Source organism: Rutilus rutilus, assembly GCF_951802725.1.
Source record: "Rutilus rutilus genome assembly, chromosome: 15".
Taxonomy (NCBI): domain Eukaryota; kingdom Metazoa; phylum Chordata; class Actinopteri; order Cypriniformes; family Leuciscidae; genus Rutilus; species Rutilus rutilus.
Window position 1 is genome coordinate 21,054,969 of NC_140220.1, and position 14,182 is coordinate 21,069,150.

Consider the following 14,182-nt stretch of genomic DNA (forward strand, 5'->3'; position numbering starts at 1 on the left):
TCACCTTACTCCGCCGGCCCCGGTTCCCCCACCGCCGCGACTCGTAGACGGGGAACCTACGTATTCGGTCAATCGTATTCTGGACTCGAGGCGGAGGGGACGCGGATTTCAGTACCTGGTGGACTGGGAAGATTACGGTCTGGAGGAGAGAAGTTGGGTTCCTGCTAGGGACATTCTGGATCACTCCCTTATCGATCATTACAATCAACAGGTAAGTTCCTCTGGGAGCGCCAGGAGGTGCTCCTAGGGGGAGGGGTACTGTCACGGTTTATAGATTCGATGTCTCTTTTCTTGTCTCGTGTTTATGTGTGTGTGTTCATGTGGGCGTGGTCGCTGTTTGCGGCCGCTGATCCGCACGCCAGCTGATTCTGATCAGCGCGTCAGCTGCAACTGATCAGCGTACCCTATTTAGTCTCTCTGTTGTTGCCTTGTCTTTGTCAGATCGTTGTGGATGTTCCCGCTTGTGTTTCCCTGCCTGTCTCCTGTGTCCTTTGTGATCTCCGCATTCTGCACTCCTGGTTCGTCACGTCGCCGTCTTACGGATCTCCACTCCTGAACCTTCATCATCATCATCATCATCATCATCATCATCATCATCTCTTCTCCGGAGAGATCGGGTTGTCCTCAGCGTCCCTGTGCTGCCAAGGGCTTAACTGGACTTTACACACCACCACGATCCCAGCATCTGATCTACTCTCAATAAAGAGAATTTGTATTTGCAATTGAATCTTCTGGTTATCATTACACATATGACAGATGTATGAACATATAAGACTGAATACTGCTACTGACAATTTCTGACATTTTCAGTGTGTGAGATTGTCCTGTTTTGTTGTTGCCGATATGCCAAAGCTTTAGCTCTTGAAGGTCCACCCTCTTCTTGAAAGGGGGCCGGGAGCACTAGCTTATTTGCATTTAAAGGGACACACACAAAAAGCAATTTTAACATGCTATAAAAATGATCTGTGGGGTATTTTGAGCTAAAACTTCACATGCACACTCTGAGGGACATCAGAAACTTGTTTTACATCTTGGAAAAATGAGCACAATCCCCTTTAAGGTTTGAAAGCTTGACTCTTGCGGTGTCAGAATGCCAGTCTGTCAGTCAAGTCTGAATCAAGATGCAACCCACAGCAGTGCGTTATGGCAAGGAAGTAGGGGTGTAACGATACATCGATATGGATCGATGCATCGATATAACGTCTAACGATACGATGCATCGATTCCACACGTAAAATATAGATAAAATTAACACCTTTAATTTGACACTCTCCACATTCTCACGTAACATCCTTCCGCCAAAGCGCACATTTTCGTTTACTCACCAACTATACTGTCTGCTGGTGTGTCTTTATAACGTTAATCTCCTCATCTGAAATAGACGCCTGACAAGACTGACTAAACCCTAAACAAGTTTTTTCACAAAAGCCGGTATTGTCCAAGGCATCGCGAGTTTATGTTTTACAGCAGAAACAGACAAGCAGTCGCACCCGTGTTGGTGAACACAACACGATAAGTCCGTTTAGTCGCTAAAACGGACTCAGCGTGCAATATTCAGGTCAGATGTCACTTTGAAAAGACGTGCTGGCTAAGAGGAGTTTTGTCAAAGCTTACTAAAAGTGATCGAGGATGGATAATTTCAATGAACTTGATGAACCCGTGATATCTTATTTGGGGCATAAAAGGAAAATAAAAGCTGAAACATTTTCACAGAACCTTACTAAAGCAGCTCGTTTAGTGGTGAGGGAAAAGCTCACTGTATTGCGTGTACATTAATCACAACAACAAAGTTTGTCAGGCGTCTATGTCAGCTGAGGAGATTAATGTTACAAAGATTAACCGAGTGTTGTATTGTATATCATAGCAATTACTTGGTTTTGTTTGACTCAGAAAGATGAAATGTGAATGCATCTGCTCTGCTCTGCTCTGCTAAAAAAAATTAAATTTTTTTTTTTTTTTTTTTTTACATATTAAAGCATACTTTCAATTAACTTTAATTTTGTAATTTACATTATTTTTTAAGTTATTATTATTATTAATCAAAACAACCCAGCTGCAGTTTGATTGATATTACTTGGAATGCACAATAATAATAAAAAACATGATTTATGAAAATGAACAAGAACAAGGCAAATATCGTATCGCTGGCTGAGAGAATCGATATCGTATCGTATCGTGATGAACTGTCCGATTTACACCCCTACAAGGAAGTAAAAAATAAATAGTAAATAAATGACTTTTGAGTGTTTCCTTACAAAAGGGCACATCAAATATGGTAAACACAGAAGCTTGAATGTGTGTATGTGACGAGCTAGAACAGACCTCACTGGTTCTCGCAGGTCAGCTTGGGTTGCATTCAACTCTAAAAAGAGTCTAAATATGGAACAGCACACTAGAAGTGATTTAGTCATCTAGCAAACATTTACGAGCACATGCAGAGCTGTCTGCTAGTTTGTCATGAGACTTCTTGGCTCGTTCTCCAGCCAATTAAGCTTGTACGGACCAAACAGAAAGATAAAGATGTTTATCAGAGAGTTGCTTCTTTCCTTATATCACACTCAAGGCTTCCATCATTAGTGTAGCTGATTCCAGAACAGCCTCATGTGGCCATTTCTTTGTTTATTTAATAAAGTGTTGTTGTATATTAGAATCATACACACCTACATGATTTGCACCAATTAATGAAGTCCAGAGCAATCAAACATCCTCACCAATGTCAATGTTATCTATTTACAAGTTACAGTATATCCACAATTTTCATTTGCATTATAACAATTCTGTGAACGTGTGGATGTTTTATTTCATTTTTCTTTGGCTTTAATCAGACAAATAAACAGCATTTAAAAAAAGATCTAAATACAGTAGGTTTAATAATAAGGGAAAGTGAGTGTGTTTTAAAGAGATAATCTAGTAAAAAAAAAAAAGATAGACGAGAAAAAAATCTTCAAAGGGGAGAGTGCCGTCATCAGCAGGATGAACAGACGGAGGTTGAGGACTTTGCTAATGAGCCAAGTGCCCGAACGCAATGGGGTGTATGACGGAGGAAAGAGGGAAGGAGGGATGAAGAGCCAGCAGAGAGTACAATTGGTTCTAGAGTATGAATAGTCTATGTGAACAAGTTATTGCTGGAGAGATGTGGAGAACTTCTCTGGCCACAAGTTTGATGTAGATTGTATGAAAGTGACAGAGCCAAATGTGGAAAATCATAGAAACATGCTAGTGGGCAGTACATGAATGAACATGAATGAATGAATGAAAGCATTTGCCAAATGCATAAATATTTTCACATTGTATCATAGGCTAATTATTGTGCATACAGTCCTATAAGGAAGTATATTATACTTAAAAAAAATAAAAATAAAAAATTGTCACAAAGAGTTCCATTGGAAATGGTGGAAAATCAAAAATAAATGTGGCCAGTCATAGTTTCTAAAAACAGAGAAAGATGTAAATTTTAACCTAAAATCATTATTTTGGAAAATGTCCATATCCATTTCTCAACTAAAGAAAAACTGTTGAATTATTCCGTATTTTCTGTGAAACTTGATATGATTGTCATAGGTTTGCAGATGGATTTTAAACATCATATATGCATGTTGGAGAGTTATGTTTGGGGTAATAATTTTCATATACAATTAGAATTGAAGTTCAAAGATTTGGGACAGAATTAATGGATGAACTTAAAAATACTTACTTAAAAATTGTCATTTGATCATCCTCAAGTCGTTTTATCACATCCGTGGAACACAAAAGGAGAGATTTATCAGAATGTCCAGACAGCTCTAGGACTGCCAACCCCAAAAAACAACATAAAAAGCACCATAAAAAGGAGTTTTTAGAGAAAGTAGACAGCCTTTTTCATTACTTTCGGTAATTTTGAAATTGGCTGAGTTATCCAAAATATAAGGATCTGAAGTTTCACTACTGCATGTTTCAGGAATAATGGAACAGTGCCTTGAGGTAGGCTACTATTTATTATTGTTAAAAAAAAAGGTTCAACTACACTACACAACTACACTGGGGTGTAAGCAGATTGTATAAAAACTTATGAATGAGATTGTACAAACTCATATGAAGTTGTCGCCAATTCTCCAAAAACGTTGTCATGAGAGTGTGTCGAAAATTCATACTCATTTGAAAGAGGCAGAGTAATGTCAGCGTGTGGTTGAAGCAAGGTCAAATAAAAAGGCTGGATTTAAATGAAGCAGTTCGTATTTATTTAAAAACAAAAAAAGCATATAATGCATAGAACCCTGGAACAGAACATCCAACATAATCAGATGAAAATACAATAGATAAAATAGACACAAACACAGAACATCCCTTACAAGTAAATTATGACAGAAATTAGATTTTTGGGTGAACAATTCCTTTAATTTATCGCATTTGTGAATCCCATGCACAGCATCCGAAATCGAATACCTCCCTACTATATAGTATGTGAAAAACAGTATGCCAACTAGTAGGTAGGATAGATATCCGAATAGGCCTATATCCAAAACAATAAGCGAAAAGTAGCCAGATGCATCACATTTTGTTCAAGATCCTATATTGGCAATGCAAGAGTCCAGAACTCTGTCTCCTCCAGCACATCCCAAAGACTTTCAATGAATTTAAGCTCTGTGCCAATGATGAAAATGTGAAAATGATTCTTCATGCTCCCTCCCAACCACTATTTCACAATTTGAGCCTGATGAATCTTGACATTGTCATCCTGGAATATGGCCATGATGTGTCTTCTCTACATGGTTGTTTGAGAAATGAAAAGCTACTCAAGTCTCAAAGCAAATGTAAAGTTTGCGATTTCAGATGCGATGGACTGTTTGACATAAACGTTTTGTAAGAGCAAGCGGTCATGTGAATACATTGTTCAGGTTTCATTTAAACCCTCCCTTCAGATACAAGGTGTTGCTGTTGTCTTAAACACACATTCAATGTGTTACATCAACAAGCTTGTACATTCCCTGCTGCCTCTGTAGAGGAACATCCACAGTGTTGATTAGGCTTTTGGAAAACAGGATGTTGCATTAGCGCTGTTGTTGTCACCCTGTTTGTGATGCATGATTCCTATTACTGGAAGATTAAGAGCCATTTACCCTGTGAGTGCTGTGAGGTTATGAGTTGTTCTCTCTTTCTGCTTAATCTTGCTCCATCCAGAGGCTTATGTTCCCAGCTGCCTCTGTCGCTTGGGGGCTCCACGAGTTCCCGAATGTGACTCACGCTCAGCGACAGCGACAGTGACAGTGACACAAACAAAAGCCAGAAATGAGAGCTGATTGGATGAGTATTATTAACCTTGCATGGATCTGCAGTACCTGGGGGAAGAATAAGAGTTCAGGGAACATCTACAACATCTCAGTCAAGTGGAGAGTAAAGAATGGAAGTGAAGAGAAAAGAAATATAAATCAAGAACATTGTTTTACGCTGTTTATCTGTGATTGAGTTTTTGAGAAAAATAAATAAATAATTGGACAAAATGTTCAGAGATGGAGGAATACATTATACAGTTTATCATCATTGATTCAATAAATGTCTGGGCAGTAGTTACCGTGGTAACGTGCTGGAGTCTAGATCAGTTATGAGCCTTGGCAGTTATGCTAAAAGTGAAATGTGGATGAATCAAACAAACAAAAGTGGATGATTCACAAATGAATCAAATAAACTTCAAAGTAAACTTGTGTTCTGCAAACTGCAGTATAATAACCATCATTATTGTTAAGTGTGTGCATACATATATATATACAGTATATGGGCCCTATCTTGCACCCAGCGCAATTGACTTTGTACACGGACGCATGTATCATTCCTATTTTGCACCCGCGCAAAGCCGACTTTTCCCTCCACAGATGCACGTCGGTTAACTAAGAAATACACTTGCGCTCCCCGGGGCGGTTCAGCGCAAAGAGGAGGCGTGTTCCGGCGCAAACGTTCCCTCATGCTATTTTACAGGTTTAGAAAACAATTGCGCCACTGACCGAAAAAAAAACAGTTTAAAGTCAGTGGCGCGTTGCGCATGTTATTCATATGCTATTTTAAGGGTGCATGCTGTAGCGTGTGCACAACGCACATACACTTTGATTCTCTCATCTACACACAGACGCAGCAGTTATTTTTGCAAATCATACATTATTACAATAGATAGATAGATAGATAGATAGATAGATAGATAGATAGATAGATAGATAGATAGATAGACATTTTATTATAAAAGCATACATCTAGCTTACACATTTACCCAAATTATCATACGCCTGTTTAACCGAAGTTAATTTGGGTGTGTTTCTCCATCCCCAACGTCCCTGACGAGAACGTCGGTCTCCTCGGCCTTGAACCGCTCCTCGCATGCGCCTGGCAAATCCGCCGTTATAATAGGAATCCGCTTTAGAACAAGCGCGCCTGCTCTTAAAGGGAATGTGAGATGTCGCTCTGATTGGTTTATTTCATGTTACACCCAAACCACACCTATGAATAATGAAGCTACTTCAGACCAACCCCTTTTAGATTTGCGCCAGGCGCAAGAGTCATTTATCCCGCCGGGAAAATAGCAACAGCGCCAAGATCCGCCCACAAAGTTACTTGCGCTTTGCGGTTTGACACTTGCGTTTCAGATCGTTAAAATAGGGCCCTATATATATAACTTTTTTTTTTGTAACTCTGTTTGAGGTGGCAAATTTTAGTTTTTTAAGATGTGGTCATATAAAGGTGCATTTATATATTATTTTCAGCATATAAATGCAGAGCAGAGCTGGCATTTTCGGTTCATTCCTATGGGATCTGAGCAACACGCTCGCCCAGAGGCTTGTGGGATTGACAGTGGACTGGAGAATGCATTGGCTTTGGAGTGTGTCCAAAAGTTGAGAAATGCTCAACTTTATGTAAATGAGGAGTGGAAAACGGAAAGCGGCTGCCAACCGTTGTCATGTGCAGGTTTGTCATCACCATTTAAAAATATGCTTGTGCTGGAGTTTCTGCTGGGCTTACTGGATTTAGCAAGTTGGATGCTTTCATTGTGATACTGCCTGGTTAATGAAAGTTTATTAAATGTACACCTTTTCTTGGCCTATATTGGCTGTGATTTAAAAAAAAAAAAAACACTTGCTACAGATGTGAGGTTTTGCAGTGTGATACTTTTGGTGAACAGACATTTTCTTCTCTGGGTTTAACAAAAATGTCTTTCAGTTTAATATCTAGGCCACCATCTATGATGCATTGGCCACAATTGTGTTATTACAGTGTTATTACTCAGTATAAATCAGTAAACCGTCAAGACAGATTAAGAAATTCTTAAAAAATGTCTGCATTTGCAAAACAAAATGTCTGCTTTAATGTCTTTTCTTCCTAATCTAGTTGTCTATTAAACTTGCATAAATGTAAAATGTTCATTTCTAGTAGTTAAATTTGCAATAGGCCTAATTATAAAATGCAATTAACTACCAATAGCACTTATCTTACAGTCTTTTTTCGCATGAACATACTATGTACTTATTGTAGTAATGACACTAACCAGGTACTAACCCTGAATCTACTCCTAAACCTTAACTTAACCCATTTAGTTACCTTACAACTTACTTACTTTTGTGGTAACTGTAAGTACATTGAAAGTGCGTACTGTATTTGATTATCTAATTATTATTTGTTGTGTTTCTTATTGCCACAATAACTAACTGATAAATGCAGTAGTGCTAAAATTATTCAAGAAAACATGTATAATTTGACCATTTAAATGTGATGCAATAGCGCAAAAAGTCCTTATGAGCACTATAGGTGGCGATATATCAGGCTGTAATCTCAGACTGTGTTTGATTACGAAGATACAGGGGAAAGGAAAGGAATGCTAGGAAAATGGGATGACGTCAGTAGCTCTACTGGAGTCGGACAGATTATCTGACACCGTTTGGCTGATTCATGACGATAGATGTGGCCTGCCGCTTTCTCTGGGCCAACTGCTGTTCTTTTACTCACTTACAAATTGGATTACGATTGATTGTTCATGATACATTTCTATGTGGTGTATTTCCTCTAACAAATACAGTGGACACACACATTAATGAATGACTCATTTTCACCAGTGACTGGATGATAAAAGTGCTGTTGCGTAAATTCAAGTAATAAGCCCTGTGCTTGAGCTCTGTCCTCCCTTACCAGGATATAATTGAATGTATTTGGGTACTTGGAGCTGCCATTACAGATGTTTTGAAGTCAGACTGTCTTACCTGTTTACATGTACAATGGTAACTTGCCCATTAGAGGTCTTTTGAAAACTATTTCATGTATTTAGCTTTATGATGTATTTCAGACTCCTGTTCTTATAAGTAAAAGCTGAGAGTGTAGTGTCTATGAGGTTTGTTATTGTCTGTGGTGATCTTTCTTTGTATTCTAGATCTCATATAAGATTTTGTAATGGTTTTGAAAGACGTCACTCTGTTAGTATTTTGTTCTAAATAGTCTCAGAGGAGAGAGAGATTTTTTTTTTTTTTGTTTGTTTTTTTATGTGTCACTTTGCAAACTACAGAAGCATCAATGATTATGTAAATGCCATTGTGTACATTTTTTTCCTTAAAATGTTTGTATCATAACTGCAACTTTTTTTTTATCACTGTACAGTATGTCCTTTTGAATTATACAGTCAAGTTCAAAAGTCTGAAACTGCTATTTTCCAAATACATTGATTTCATTACAAATTACATTATCAGAATAACAATTTGAGTGAAAAGTTATAGATTTGCTTAATTATTTATTCATCTGCATTTACATTTTAATTCTAGATTTTTTTGTGGTTTTAGATGTATAGGCCTGCTAGAGGAAGAAGTCACACAGAATGTGTTGTCTTGCACTGACCTCTAGTGGTCAACATCACACACCTCTTTTTCCAGTTTAAAGCCATTTAAAATCAACAATGTGAATATGACATCATACTCATATCGGTATACTAGACTCTAGAGTATGCATCTGTGGGAAGTTTGTCTTTTAAATGTAACCCATTAATGCAATGTAATTAGCATGCAGTAAATGACAAACAACAGAGTGAGGTTTCAACTTGATTACTGAAGCATCCAGATGTCATTTACCCCTCCAAACATAGTGTAACACAGTTGAAAAGACATTATCTAGCCAACTGATCAAGTATCTTCAGTGTCCTAAGAGATTTCAGACAGGGGGAAAAACAGCAGGTCTAACATGCTAACGGCTAATGAGGAAGTCTGGAAGTCATATAACACAGTTTAGAATACTCATCTTCATGTGTGTCATATGTATTCATATCATACAGAAGAAAGAAAGTCTCTATCTGCAGGTTTGTTTGCTGACCTTTTGGCCTGTTGATAGTTGATACTGTACAGATGGATTTTTTGCATTAAGCTTATAGCCAAACATTTATTTATCATCCAAACTTTTGTCTTGTGTCATCTCTAAAACTTTTAAAAGTAACAGCTAACACAAAGGAGTACACAAGCATGCCGATAATTTAACAGTGATTATTTTCCTGAATACTGTTAATAAGTATGTAGTGGGCACTGTTGTTTTACTGTGAATAAAGCACTGCACTCTCTCTGTGGTGAAAGCAGAAGGACAGTGTTGCCCTTTCAGCTTAGAATTCAGAGGAGAAAGGACCTCTATAATTACTCAGTGACCTTTCCATACTGGAGGCTAGATATCTTTCATCACATTGACTACTGTAATCAGTGTACACAACTCACAGCACAAACTCAACTGAAAAAGGCTACAGACTCCCCAGTGGCTGTGACCGCATCACACAAGACTGATCTCAGAGCTGCTCTTGAGAAAAAGATGTGTGCCTAATTGTATTGAATGTGCACTTGAAGTATATATCAAATCTTGTTAAAAGTATATATATATATAAAAAAAACTGTCCTTGCACGTAATATATAGCCCTATAAATTAAATAAAAAAGCCACTTAAGTGTACTTAAAGAGTTAACACACAAAGTGAGTTCTTAACACACTAAAGTGCACAAAGTACACTCTGTAATAATGTCAAATTAAAAGGTTTTTTTTTTTTTTTTTTTTTTGGGACATGCTTTAAAGTACACTTATTTTGTGTTGACTAATATACTAAAGCACATGTAAAGCATTTGATTTGAATTTTAACTGTTATTCAATATTGCAGTAAATCATCATCTTTTACAAATGTGTAATTACAAACATATTTAAATACATGACACAAGCTTCAATAGAAATGACATTAAATTATATTTTAGTTTACCATAAATGCTTTGTCAGTACACCCGGCAGTATGAGTAATTATGACATTACACAGATACTTAAGTATGTAAAAAACATCGGAAGTTCAATTTCATTCAATATAAATGTAAACTATATAATACATTTTCCTTTAATTGCAAATAACAAGTTTATTATAATAAATACTTATATTTATAAATAAATCATAATTAAGGTCTGAAAACATATTTAATTTGCACTTAAGTATATTATTTTAAAATAAAATAAAAATTCTGTGAGAATTCTTTTAAAAGTATGCTAAAGTCTACTACTTTGTCACAAGCGAGTAACTGCAACATTCATGATAACTGTCTAATATGTCTAGACTCTAGATAGATATGAGAGATTTAAATGTTGAGTCAGCTTAGTCAGACAAATGAGGAGATAGGAAACCTTGTGCTTCAGTTCATGTGATTCACTAAAACAATTGACTCACTTCTGTAAAGACCACCAGTGATTCTCAACTGATTTTGTTAATATTTATTAAAAAGTGAGCCAACACAGTACCACAAATGGGAAATAGTATAGTGTAGTAGTGTATTTATTTATTTTAAGAAAGAAGGCCTGTCATGCAGCCTAAAATGATTTGATCTCCACACAGAGAAGTCTCTGATCTGATACTGTATCTGTACTAAGTGAAACATACAATTAATTTATAACCATAACCATACAAAGTACAGCATTCCGAAAAAGAAATGAATGTTCTTATCAGAGAAATGTCTGAAAAGGGTATATGGCAGGCACTTTTTCCAAAGTGATGTGCTTCTAAATACTCCCTGGTTCCTCACTGCTCTGTCCTCCATGATATCCGCCGGATATCGATCGAGCACCATCATGAAGGATATATCAATTTACTAAACCCACTATAAGGCGAGGAAGCTTCCAGAGGAGACTAGAGAACTACAGTAGGAAACATAAGTGTATCCTTCCCTGGAGTCTTTTTTTATGTGTCCAATCATTCTTTACACTTCTGGATTACTGAACATAAACGTTCTAATTTGAGTTTTTATTTTTAATCAACCATAAATTTCACATATCAGCAGTACATCTTCCTTTATTCAAAATGTCTTGTTTAACCAGCTACATCAACATAACAGCACAGCAAAATATTAAAGCAGTACAATGTTTTATTACAGTATTTAAATTCAGTATTTTAATATTTTTTTTTTGTATTATTATAACACAAATACAGTGATATTACAAATAATAATTAAATATATGCATTATATATTCAAAGGCAGCTTTGGCTTTGAATATACTCCTTGGTTTTCTTTTAAAAAACAATAAATAAACATTTGTGGTTATTAAATTTTCTTTAGTGAAAATTAAACGTTACAGTAAGCAACAGGAAAATATTAACAATAAAATACGCTCTTTCAGTTTACTAATAGTATTAAAACCAAACATACGTTAGTCCACGGATGTTCAGTTATACCTTTACAAAAGTTTTTTCAAAGTATTTTAGTGCAAAATCATTGTTGACGTGACACTTGAATATTCCACCAATTCCTCCATCCTCGCATCTCATTCTTTCCACACCTCAGCTAAGTCGGAAAGAATGGATGTGAGGAAAGGTAAATGAGATTGCACAATCAAACAAATCAGAGGTAAATATGTTTCTCCTGGGATCCGAACCTTGAGCATGATGTTTCTTGCCCACTCCTCTATTTGAGCTTCTTTGTATCTTCATAGTGACCAACACACTATAGGAGGTGTGAGGGAACAGCTCTCAGTGCCAGCTGTGTTATTCTGTTGTCTTTGGGACTGTCACTGCACTTGCTAATAACAGTAACGTTTGTTTTAGAGGATTTGCTCTTCCACCCAGGATGCAATAGTCTCCAAAAAACTCCTTGAGCTCTCTTTCGGAAGTGACTCCCTACGATAACATACAAGAAAGGGTTTATTGAGCTATTGCTATACGCTATATAAGAAGCCAGCTGGTTGCCTATTTGCAATATATCCTCCCAGAGGCACCCAGGAAGGAGCTGAAAGTAGTCGAGAGTGTTTAGGAACCGCACTAGCTGAAAGGGTGTCCAGCACAGAAAAAATACCGCGAGGACCGTCAGAACCAACTGAGCGGCCTTCCTCCCTCTCTGCACCCTTGGTTGAATCACCAGGCCACGATTTTTAAGCGCCTTGACTATGTGAAAGGTGCAAAATGAAATGATCGGCAGGGGAACCAGGAATCCAATCAAGTTGGTCGTAAGGTTCCGTTGGAGCACCCAGGCTGGATGAGGGTACACTAGGTAGCAAGCTTCCACCCCTAAGAATTGAACGAAATTTACTCTTCGGAAAAGCAAGGCTGGGAGGCTCAGGGTGAATCCAACCGCCCAAATCATCGCACAGATACGCTTGGCCCATTTGGGGCATCTCAGTCTACTAGGATGCATGGGTTTGGCCAGGGCGAGGTAGCGGTCCACGCTGACCAGCACTAGGAAGAGCACGCTGCAGTAGTAGTTCATCGAGATGGCGGTGTTGACCACCTTGCAGAGCAGTTGACCAAAGTCCCACTGATAGTCTTGGGCGACGGTGACCGCCCAGAAGGGCAAACAGAGGACCATTACGAGGTCTGCAGCTGCCAGGTTGCCCAGATACACATCAGCTACGCTGCACGACTTCCGCTGGAGGCAGAACACGCAGAGGACCAGACTGTTGCCCACCACTCCCAGGATACTGATAAGAGCCAGAAAGGGAGGCTGGAGAGAAGACAGCCATATCCAGGCAACTGTGTCGTTGCAGAGGAGGTTCGATGAATTTAGTTCCATTGGGACACTGTGAAAAAGATGTTGTTATTTTTTACTTTGAAACCATTTTCACTCAGAAATTGGAATAGTTATTACAAAGAAATGGCAAGTAACATTTAACTAAACACGACATTTTTAAGTAGAACGACTAAAATGGTATTTTCTTGTAAAATGGATGACAATAATCTACAGTGTAAATTTATGTTGAGGATAATCACAAAAACCTGCTGTTTATTCCTGAATTGGTGAAGTTTAAAGTTTCCTTCGTGTTTGTCAAATAAAAACAATTCTAGGAATGAAGGGGAGTCATTTATTGGAACTGATCCATCTAACTGAGCAAAACCTGGAAATTCCAAGTATCTTCAGTAGGCTATGTTACATTCGTACACATTTTCGGAATATTAGCAAAATGTGTTAAAATAGTTGATCTCAAGTTTGTATTCTGACTGATAATGTTTCATATCCATATATCAGATAATTAAATGTAATTATTCAATAACAAAGTCTCTTTCCAACATTAGCATAACCTGTTAGTGATAAAGTTATTGATGTAACTTGTACTGTTTGAAAATAACCATTATTATTAAAGTCCCAGTGACTTGTAAGAATCTCACCTACCTTTCATGTTAAGTGACAGCTCCAGATTATAGATCCAGAGTCACTATCCGTTCACTTCCGATGTGTTGTCTGGCTGAATCTCCTCCAACAAGACAATGGTGAGATCAGACAGGCTCTCTTATAAACGCATAATGAGGCTGTCGTCACTGGAAGCCTGGATCTGTTCTCACTTTCCATTTGTCATGCTCTGGCTGTCTTTCGTGTGAGTAAAACACTTGCACACATAACTGTTATGAAGCTGATATGAAGATAAACATTGTGACTCAAGCTGCCTTTTATAACAAATCTTCAGCTCATGACACAGCAACTGTAGATAAACCAGATATTATGGTGGTATTCCAGAACGATTTCACAATATGGGGTCTTCCAGATGCATGTCCATTTTTACTACATTTTTTTTTTTATTCTTTCCCGTAAACCAAATAAACACACATTTAAGTTGGCAACACATTAATCTTGTAAAACCCAAAAGGCCAAACAATATAAAGTGTTTCTCCTTGACCCATGGAAATGGCTATTCGATTTTGAGTAAAAAAAAAAAAAAAAAAAACGGTTCCAGTCTCTACTCTTTCCCCTCAATTC

The 14,182-nt window shown here is 37.5% G+C and overlaps 1 protein-coding gene across 1 annotated transcript; it reads right to left on the reverse strand.

Annotated features, from left to right (window-relative positions):
• Window positions 1-11,347: 11,347 nt before the first annotated feature.
• On the reverse strand, window positions 11,348-13,684 carry LOC311304458 (B2 bradykinin receptor). Its single transcript, XM_084431454.1, has 2 exons — window positions 13,601-13,684; window positions 11,348-13,010 (listed from the first exon to the last, which is right to left on the reverse strand). Exon 2 carries the CDS (start codon window positions 13,001-13,003, stop codon window positions 11,942-11,944), a length of 1,062 nt encoding a protein of 353 aa, XP_084287580.1. The 5' UTR covers window positions 13,004-13,010; window positions 13,601-13,684; the 3' UTR covers window positions 11,348-11,941.
• Window positions 13,685-14,182: the final 498 nt, after the last annotated feature.